The 10,705-nt window shown below is 39.7% G+C and overlaps 1 protein-coding gene across 1 annotated transcript in view; it reads right to left on the minus strand.

Annotated features, from left to right (window-relative positions):
* Positions 1-10,321, minus strand: part of BCL2 (BCL2 apoptosis regulator) — a 238,090-nt gene extending 227,769 nt beyond the window's left edge. Inside the window, exons 1-2 of the mRNA XM_073678669.1 lie at positions 9,866-10,321; positions 8,057-9,067 (exon numbers count right to left, since the gene is read on the minus strand). Coding sequence (XP_073534770.1) covers positions 8,057-8,809 — 753 coding nt within the window. The 5' untranslated portion in view covers positions 8,810-9,067; positions 9,866-10,321. The remainder of the gene's footprint in view (positions 1-8,056; positions 9,068-9,865) is intronic.
* Between the last annotated feature and the right edge of the window lie 384 nt (positions 10,322-10,705).

Below are 10,705 nucleotides of genomic sequence, written 5' to 3' on the forward strand. Positions count from 1 at the left end.
CGATCTATTACCTTTTGTTCTGTGCGCATGGGAAGTGCAGTTGGCCTGTTGAAACAGTCTAATCGTTCACCGATGGGCAAACATGTAACTGATCGGCAGTCATTTAACAAATGTCATTGGCCAGTATAAACGAGTAGTGATGAGCGCAAGTGCTCGTTACTAGAGTTTTCCTAGGGTGCTTGGGTATGCACAAAGTATCGCGGGTGCTCGAGTGACATGTTAGAGTCCCTGTGGCAGCATGTTTCCCAGCCACAAAATGTGCAGGGATTGCCTGACAAACAAGTGCAATCGCCACATGTTTTGTGACTGTAACAGCCGCGAAACATGCAGCAGCAGGGACTCAAACATGTCACTAGAGCACCTGCGATACTCTGTGCATACCCAAGCACTCAAGGCAAACTCTAGTAACGAGCACTTGAGCTCATCACTATAAACGAGCCCTTAACCATCATTGTAAACTGTGGACCCAGTGTTATGTACCAGTAGGAGATACCTTTCATTGTAATCTAGTGATGATGATGATGGGATGACTGCTGAAAAGTGATCTCTACAGAACAGAAACAGGTCTATTGTGAGGTTCAGGGCAGTGTGAATAAGACCCATAACACATCGCTAAAAATCGCTCCAGGCTGTTGATGGGATAAGTAGGGTGCCGATACTTGTGGGGTATCCTTACAGATGTGCTGGACAGCCTGTCTGATCTATTAGTAAGGGCACAAACAATAGGGTGCTAGCCAGCATGGTGAGCTAATGACTGGCACCTTGAATGAGCATTATTTGGGTACATTTAGAATACTAAGCTGATGTGCATCAGTGCCCCTGTGCTACCTCCATCATATACCACTGGGCCTGCAATGAACTGTTATTTTAACCATGTATTTTACATTTGCCAAAAACTGATAGATTGAAGTTCCATAAGTATTCGGAATATAGGTCAGAAAACAGGCATTTTAACCCCTTCACCCTATGTCCATTTTCCATTTTTTTTTTGTTCTTTTGCTCTCCTTCTTCCAAGAGCCATAACTTTTTTATTTTTCCATCAATATAGTCGCATGAGGGCTCATTTATTGTGGGACGAGATGTACTTTTGATTGATACCATTCATTGTGCCACATAGTGTACTGAAAAACGGGAGAAAGAGTATATTGAAATTGGAAAAAAACATGCAATTTCACAATCGTTTTTTTGTGTTTTAATTTACCACGTTCACTATATGTACAACCAAGGCAGAAAATTGTGCCAGGACAAAATGTTGTACTGCAAATTAACATAAATATATACTTTATTAAATACAAATACTAAAAACAGTAATATACAAATAATTTCCAGCAATGCAGACAAGAACTGAGATTAGTGGGTGAGCAGCTGTGGGAACCCCAATAGTAAATGGTATAGTTAAATAGTACACAAGAATAAATATTCGATAATATAGAAACATGTAAAATTAATATGTGTCCATAAAAAAACTGTAATACAAATAAGTTACCCACAGCCAATATCAAAGATAGCAAATATATTCAATATAACGAAAGCTCACCCACCAAACAAGCAGTTCACAAATGTAAGAAATTTATAAGAAAAAATTAATTTTGCTTGTGTCGCCATTTTCCGAAACCTGTAACATTTTGATTTTTGGAATATGGGACTGTTTTGCGCCTGGAGCTGATGTTTTACTGATACCATTTGAGGGTAAATGTTTTGATCACCTCTTATTGTATTTTATTGCATGTTGCAGTGGCCAAAAAAGCGTAATTCTGGCAATCTGATTTTATTTTCCTATTACGCCATTTGCCAATTGGATCAATTTATTTTATATTTTAATACATTGGACTTTAACGAACAAAGCAATACCAAATATGTATATTTATTTTTTTAATTGTTTTTAATGGGGCAAAAGGGGAGTGATTTGATCTTGTGTTTTTTTTTCATATTTTTATAAACTTTTTTTTATTGGATACAATAGTCCCCTTAGGGGACTCGAAGTTGCAATCATCTGATCGCATATGCTATACATAGCTGTGAATCAGCATTAACGAATGAGTGCAAGTGCTCATTATTCGAGTTTGCCTCAGGTGCTCGGGTATGCACAGAGTATTGCGGGTGCTTGAGTGACATGTTCGTGCTTGAGTGACATGTTCGCACTCCCCAAGTTTTGCAGCTACTCGGTAGCCACAAAACATGCGGGGAGTGACCGTGTTTGTCAGGCAATCCCCGCATGTTTTGTGGCTGTCTAACAGCCGCAAAACATGCGGGGCGGAGACACGAACATGTCACTCGAGCACCCATGATACTAGGTGTATACCCGAGCACCCTAGGCAAACTCGAGTAACGAGCTCTTGCGCTCATGACTTAACTTCTAAGTATAGTGAGAATCATGATTTCCTATGAACGCCAGCCACGGGCTGGCTTTTACACAATGATCGTAATGACAGGTACAGAGGTCTTCAGGAGACCCTCGGCTCTCATGACAACCCATAAGTGCCCCAGGATGTCACGGCGCGGCAATGGGAGTGTGGAACGACGCGCGCCCCCTGTTGGAGCATGTTAAATGCCACTGTCAGAGACTTACAGCGGGATTTAACAGGTTAACAGCCACGGATGGATTTCCACTCCACCCAAGGCTGTTAGAGGCACATGATGCCTGATTAAATCAGCAGTCATGTGCGGAGAAACATGCGGGCTCGGCGTGCAAGCCTGCATCAAAGTCAGGGAGCCAGCATATGATATACCGTAGGTCATATGTTAGCAAGGGATTAAAATGTCATATTTAAAATCATGAGTGCTTTCTATATTTTTCTCCATTATCAACACACCTACAAAATGTAGGCCGGATCATTGGAAGGGAAGGTGACCTCCAGAGATCAACAAATCTACTTTAAATTTACAGCAGAAAGTAGCATAAATTATAGTGCAAATCTATGTCAGCCCATGGGCAGGCTTTAGGATCTGTCTTTCAATAGTATGGATTAAGAAGAGACTTAAAAAATTAATTAGGAGGCCTCTACATCTCCATACATTTTTCGCATTTAACTCCTGCTTTTAAAATCTTTCCTTTAGTACTTTGCTAAAATCAGATTAGGAAAAATGTTCTCAACATAGAAAAATAAATCTCAGTTTTCACCAGTGGTCTAGTTGTAGTGGTAACAGAGACTGGTTTGGAAACATTTGAATGGAGATCAAACCTGGAGGATCTGCTGATCTCACGATGACACTGCATGCCTGCTCAGATGGTACAATTAGATTTTAGAAAGGTATTTCTTCTTAGTGAATTGACAGGTTAATAAGATTTATTTCAGCACAGCTTGTCCCTATTAACGTCCAACCGATCTGACTGGAATAGAAGAGCCACATATCAAGCTTGTTCTAATGCACATTATTGGAAAGAGGAGGAAGCAATTCGGCAATTGTCTACATTATTTTGACGTTCAGAATGGCAAGCTGCTCCCTTGTGAGGAAAGAATAATCAATGAGAGTTTTCTTTGCTAACAGGAGAAATGTCTGTGATGACGGAAGAACAAAGCACTTTTTGTAACCTTCACCTTCAGAAAAAAAAAATAAAAATGTAGGTGGAAAGATGCCCTAAAACTACTAAAATATATTGCACACAAACAAAACAAAACATAGCAAAAGCAAATATTCCTTGAAGGGAAACTTAAAAACGGAGTTTCCATTTAAAGGGGCATTCTCTAGTTCTTAAACTGCTTTAATTAGTTTGACAGCATGAAAATAAGCGAATTTGCAATTAACTTGCTTTTTCTATCTGCTGTCATTCTCCTACAAGAGCTTTTATCTTTTATAGTGCACCTAGTTTCCATGGGGCTTGGTCTCCAGACCCTGACCCAGTGTGCACAGTAGTTACATTCAAGGAGAAAGGTTAACTCTTAACATCCCAGTCAGCTCTCTCGGCCCACTGATTTCTCTACAGCAGTAAGCTGCTCATCTCCCTCCTGTCTATCCTCTCATCACTGAAGAGATGCAGATATAAATCACCAGCCTACAGCTTTTCAGAGCAAGTCTGCTAATCTCATCTTTCTGCTTAAGAGAAAACATGAAAATACCCCATTAAGGGATCTTAGACTTTTAGTAAGTATTGTACTTAGGCAGTGGCTACCTAGAAACTAACTGGTGTTCCTGGAGATCTGGAGGTATCTCTCACAGTAGAATGGCTAGAGGAGAGAACAGGTATCCCAAAGGTTGCTGGTCCTCAAGACTGGAGTGAAAATTATTAAGTAGATTTTTTTTCTTACGTTTATGATAAAGTTAGTGTGTGGTATGAGCAGAATTGTCCTCCTATCAAAGTATTGCTTTATCATAAAAAGACTTCCAATTTCTCCATGGTCACTGCTGAGATGCAGTTCAAAGATGGACAAAAAAAAACTGTGGAATTTGTGAGCCAAGTAGACAAGTTCAAGGGCTAAAAGCCTAAAAGCTTTAATTGTCCAGCAATCAAATAGGCAGCACCACAAACATGAATACACAGCAACCGGAAAAAGTAAAGTATCAGCTAAAAATTGTCCCTGAGCCTGAAATTTACATTATTGCAAACTTTTATAAAAATGGTTGTTGACGCATAACTTGTATATAAATATTATCACTGCTAAATATATCAGGAGACAAGTACCTTACCTGTATGTAAGGTGTTGTGACCTCCTTCTGAAATATAGGGGGTAAGAGATAAATAGATGACAGCTGCCTCTTATAACATCCAACAGATGAGCTTCATCAGATATAACATCAATTTGTATAATAATCCAACAAATGGAACACTTCAGGCCCAATTCAACATTTTTTATTTTTTATTTTTTTATTTGTGGTATTCATTGATCTTTTTCATTTTTATTTTTTTGCACCAAATTCCTCAAAATAGCATGTGTCAAGAATTTTACGCAAAATAAAAAAAAAAAAAAAAAAAAGCTCTTTTTGGCTACTTTGTAGTTGCAAAAAAAGTTGCATTTTGCGCTAAAATTATGCAAAATTTGCACAAACATTCAAAAACATGTATAAAGTCACTCCAGGAGAGTACATTTGCACAAATATTTTACGACTTTTAAAAAAAGTCGCAAATGATGAATAAGCCGAAAATATCTATAAATCTCAAACCCCGACCACATTGGCAAACATTTAAAAAAATAAACAAAACAGGCAAACACATAACATAGACTAAAAGAGATTCAATTTAAAAGAAGAATCAGGCACAAATAAAAAACAGGCAAAGAACAGCAAAAACTAGACAAAAAAGGCACAAATGCAATAATGAATTGGAACCTTCCTCTATAGGCGAGTAAATATCTATATTCTTCATCAAACAGTAAACTTCCAGTCAAACACTATATCATATAGCAAGTGATCCAAGTCCATTTAAAAAAAAAGGATCAATACACAACAAAACAAACTCATCCTGCCAAATCTAGGAGGAGCCCTCTAATAAATCATAACAGCAAGGAAGACTTAGCATTGGTAGCATTTTATGGCATCTTATTACCTAGTAAGACTATTTCTTCACTCATATTATCAGTAAATGTCTCCAGTTCTAAGATTTCCCATAAGTTTCTAATTCTAAGACTCTATGGAACAAACCCATCAAGTTACAGTATATGCACACACAAAAAAAAAAGTGTAATATACATTAGAGAAATGTTAAAAGGGGATTCATCACCAGCTTTTGCTATCCCCCCCTATCTTACTGCAGTATAATTTAGGGGCAGAAACCGCGATTCCAGTGATGTGTCACTTACGGCACTGCTTTCTGTGGTTTTGATAAAATCACTGTTTTATCTGCTATCTACCAGTTCCCTGAATGCTGAGCTCTGTATAACCCTGCCGTCACCACTGATTGGCAGCTTTCTGTGTACACTGTGCAATCAGTGGTGGGGACGGGGTTATACAGAGCTCATGAATACGGGGGATTACCTGGCAGCAGGTTTACTTGTTATCTAGTAATCTCCAGCTGATAAAATACCTTTTATCCAAACTACCGCAAACAGCCCAGTAAGTGACATCACTGGCAGCGGAAACAGCTTCTGTGTCTACATTACGTTGCTCCCAGATTAGGTGGCAAAAACCTGATGACAGACTCCATTTAAACAGCATTTTCTGAAAAGGGGAGTGTCTGAGGGGAGTGTTTTAACAACAAAAGTTATTTATGGCAAATTTTTTCGCGAGTTTCACTTTTTTTTTTTTTTTTTTTTTAATACACAATATCCAGAATGAAATATAGATGGTAGTGCAACTGTTTGTAGTATGTCACACATTGCCTATATGTATTAAGATGTGTGCACCCTTTTGATTATTATTTGGGGTCATTTGAATCCTAATTTTTTTTGTAAACTGACGCACTTATTGTTGGATCAGTAATCTGCAAAGACCAGTACTGTTAAATTCACAAACCAAATAGAGTTTTAGGCTCTAAAAAAATTACTTGATTTTGTATAAAATTTTAAACAGTAAGGACTCATTTAGAAAGGTGGACTGTCTATCCACATGCCAAATGGACCGCACACACCACTGCAAGTCAAAGGCAGAATACAGTAAAACATTTTCACATGCAGAACAATTAAAAAAAAATTAAGTATGGATGTTTTAAATGGATATCATAAGGAACCATGTGAAATTATCATACAGGCATGTGAAAAGAGCCCTCCATATATCTGTGACCTAGTGTCCCGGTACTTACCTGCACGCAACCTCCGATCCGCACAAGATCTCCTTCTCTACTCCCCTCTTATCTCCTCTTCACACAATCGCATACAAGACTTCTCCCGTGCATCCCCCCTACTCTGGAACTCTCTACCAACATATTAGACTCTCGCCTACCGTGGAAACCTTCAAAAGGAACCTGAAGACCCACCTCTTCCGACAAGCCTACAACCTGCAGTAATCCTTGTTCCACAACCAGCTCTACCCTCAGCCATCCCTTATAGTTTGTGAGCCCTCGCGAGCAGGGTCCTCTCCTCCTGTACCAGTTGCTGACTTGTTTTTGTTCCAAGATTACTGTAATTGTTTTATACTATGTATACCTCTTTTCACATGTAAAGCACCATGGAATAAATTGCATTATTATTATTATAATTACAATACTGATAAAAAAAAATTGCCAATTTTTTCTGGATGAAGAATGGATGATTTTTCATATGCCCTTTGACCTGGGCCTAAAATGTCATAACTCCTATAATTTGTTTTACAGCAAATACTTGTATTTCTCATAATAACCCAATTCTGGAGCCTCTTTTCTTCATTACTTTGGGGCTTATTTACTAATAATGGTCTAAATCTTAAACTTAAAATTCCCCATATTTATCATAGTAGTTCATACTGTTTGATAAATGTGGCCACATTTAGACAGTCTTGCTTAGGTTTAAAGTTGGCTTATTTTGTGGTATAGATTTTTGCCAAAAATTTGGTGCACGGTGTCACATTTTATACTACGCCCCTTTCCAGCAAGCCACATCTCTTTACAACAAATATAGTGCAATTCACGAAAGACAATTTCATGGCACAAATTGCACCAGAATTCTGATGCATTTAGTTTGATATATCTCCCCTCCATGTGCCATTCCTTTGTTTTTTCCTCCTAGGAATGTATGAATAAACTGACAACCGGATGGGGGCGTGTCCCTACACTGTCTGGCACTGACTGACATTACTGATTGGACTGTGTAAAACTGTGTAGGTGCAGCCACCTAACTAGTAACACCCAGTTGTCAATTTATTCATAAGTTTCTAAAACAGAAAAAAAGGGGAACCCCACAACACAGAGTTAGTAGAAAAGATGCTCCAGACTTCGTTCACCTTTCTGATCGCTTCAGCCTGCTGAGCTGTGCTCTTCTGTACAGGATTTTGTGGTCAGTGGAGCACTCAGAACTCGGACCCCACAAGGAGAAAATACTACTTGTATTACCACTGATACTAACTCCTCAGTTACATGACTACAACCAGATTTAAAGTCTACGCTTTTAAAATCCCATTTATATTGAGCAAAATATTTTACTCAGGCAAAACAAACAGTAAAAACAGCAAGAACACATGCCACATAAGACAGACAGAATGTGTAACATACCCATCCTCCCTGCTCTTGGATCCAGTTCTGTAGATGTCTATTCAGGTAATCCGTCATCCATCCAGCAATGGAATCCACCAAAGGAGACATCTCACGATTCACACTCTCTACACACATGACTCCTCCAAACTCAAAGAAAGCCACAATTCTGCCCCAATTAACCCCATCATGAAACAGCTCCTCCACCACTGCGGCAAAACGAAGACGGACTGTGGATGGGGTTAGGTGGAGGAGCCCTGAGATATGTCTGAAGTCTTGCTGGTACAAATTGGAGAACTCATCTCCTGCTCGACTCAGTGTCTGGAATAATGCTGGGGGAACAGGTTGTAATGGGCCATCTTCAGCATTATCTTCATCTAGTGGTTGACCAGCATTTTCTTCAACATCTCCTTCTCTCTGGGCAACATCCATGTCTGCCTGTGGTGAAGGGATGGGGGATGCAGCAGATGTACAGCTTCTGGGAGCAGCAGGTGCATTGTCGAGAAGTGGAACTGGAGAATTACTTGGAGATTCATTATCTGAAGAGGAAGCAGCAGGCAAATCTGAAGCAAGAGGTTGACCAGCTGGACCAACAGGTAAGGCAGACACCTCTCCGTCGTTAGTAAGATTATTGTTAGCAGCAGAAGCAGCTGGGAGGCCAGAAGATACCTGTCTTCCTTCTTCCCATTCATAGCCCCTCTGTGACAGCTTATAATGGATGTATTTCACCACAATGTCCCGATGGTCATAGCCTCCTCTCCTATGATGAGCCATATCATCCAATGATGAAAACCAGTGGTGAAGAAGAAATCTAAATAGAAAAATAGAATAAATCTAACCCTACCCACGTCTCAGAAACCGTCGGCAAGCGTTACACTTTAGTTGTGAGCGCTGGGTCTCGGAGATGCTCTCTCATTCTTCAAGCTGTGGATCCCCCTCCTCTTCTTTCAGTGGACTTCTGTACATTTACTGTAATTTCCCTCCTATAGGTGTTTTCATTATCAGATTTCAAGGGACATTCCCTTCTTTATGCTGCAATACAAACACATGTGGGTTTCCCGTGTGCAATGCAAAACTTTATAACTAATAATAAAAAAAAGGAGAGAACGTGAAGAGATACAAATTATAGGAGGTATGAGAAGCCGAGAAATAGAGGCATGTATACCAACTAAGTGGTCCCTGTATGCCAGCCAGGAGACTAATGGATAAGGAATATGTAATACATATATACTTTCACAAAAAAATACTTTGCCTAGTTCAGAAATGGCATGTGACATTTATAGGATTATTGCTCCAGTTGAAAAATTTCCAAAAATTATTACCTCCAAGGGTAAGTTACTGCAACCCCAGCACAACACACTATAACATAAAGGCCAACCATATAGTACATATAAATACATCCATACACATTTTGTGTATGTATAATGTTGTGTGTGATTATTATATATATATATATATATATATATATATATATATATATATATATATATATATATATATATATAGACATACATACACATACATATTTATTATATACACCACTTTATGTATAATATCACACAGCATTGTACGTACGTACATACACTATATATACATACACACAACATTGTACATACATCCATTATATATGAATACACACACGAACACAGCGTTGTATGATATATATATATATATATATATATATATATATATATATATACACGCACAAGACCACAGCATTGTAGATATATACATGTATATATACACATATGCTCCACTACCTAGACAGCCCAGCAGTCCTGTGCACTCAGCACACACTACACACAGCCATGAATTATGTAATCTACTCACAGGCTTCCCCAAATAAGGCTGTGATGTTGGACTTCCCCGTTCATTTGAATCCATGTAATAACTTCCAGGGACCTGCAGGCTCCGTCCAGCACTCACATCCTGAGGGGCAGCTGAGCGCATGAGTGAATGTCACAGCAGCATCTCTCTGGAGGCCACCCAGAGCAGCCTGCACCCAGTGCACTCGCCTGATCCCAGCACACACAGGCTGCAGCCGCCGCACCAGTCTCGGCTCGGGGTCCTCTGCAGGCTGCACTCGCGCTGTCTGCTGCTGCCGCTACTGCTGTGTGTCATTCAGTCTCTCTATGTTGTGCTTCCTGCAGTCATGTTGACTCCCAGAAGATAGCCGGAGGCGGGACGCAGCTCGCCCGCTGAATTGTGTACAGTGTGAGGGACAAGCTAGTGCTGGGCGGACTGGATTTGATTTCCTTCTGTATTCTTATGCGCATGATGGTGATGACTGCCCTCTAGTGGGCTGTGTGTTCTGCGCAGTCTTCTAGCTGAAAATACTGGCCACACGCAATAATCTCACAGTACAGAGGACCGGCTGTCCCCAGGTCGGCTGTGGGCAGTTTGTGCTCTTATTATAGTCCTGCTGCTCCCCTGCTTATTCCATGGTTTTTCTTTATAGGAATCCAACCTACAGTTCCAGAAATATGGCACTTTTTATTTATTTAAATTTTTGATGATTTTTAGAAGGGGGCGTGGCTCATTTGATTCTTTGTGGGCGTGTCTTTGTCCTATTATTACCCTGTGAGCCCCGCCTCCTCGTAAAGATCATAAAAACTGGCTGTTCATGAAAAGGCCCAAATCTCTGGACTGTAGGGTGGGTTCATAAAAACA

This window comes from Phyllobates terribilis, unplaced genomic scaffold (assembly GCF_046119375.1).
Source record: "Phyllobates terribilis strain yellow unplaced genomic scaffold, ASM4611937v1 Scaffold_4__5_contigs__length_816908805, whole genome shotgun sequence".
In the NCBI taxonomy this organism is placed as follows: Eukaryota; Metazoa; Chordata; class Amphibia; order Anura; family Dendrobatidae; genus Phyllobates; species Phyllobates terribilis.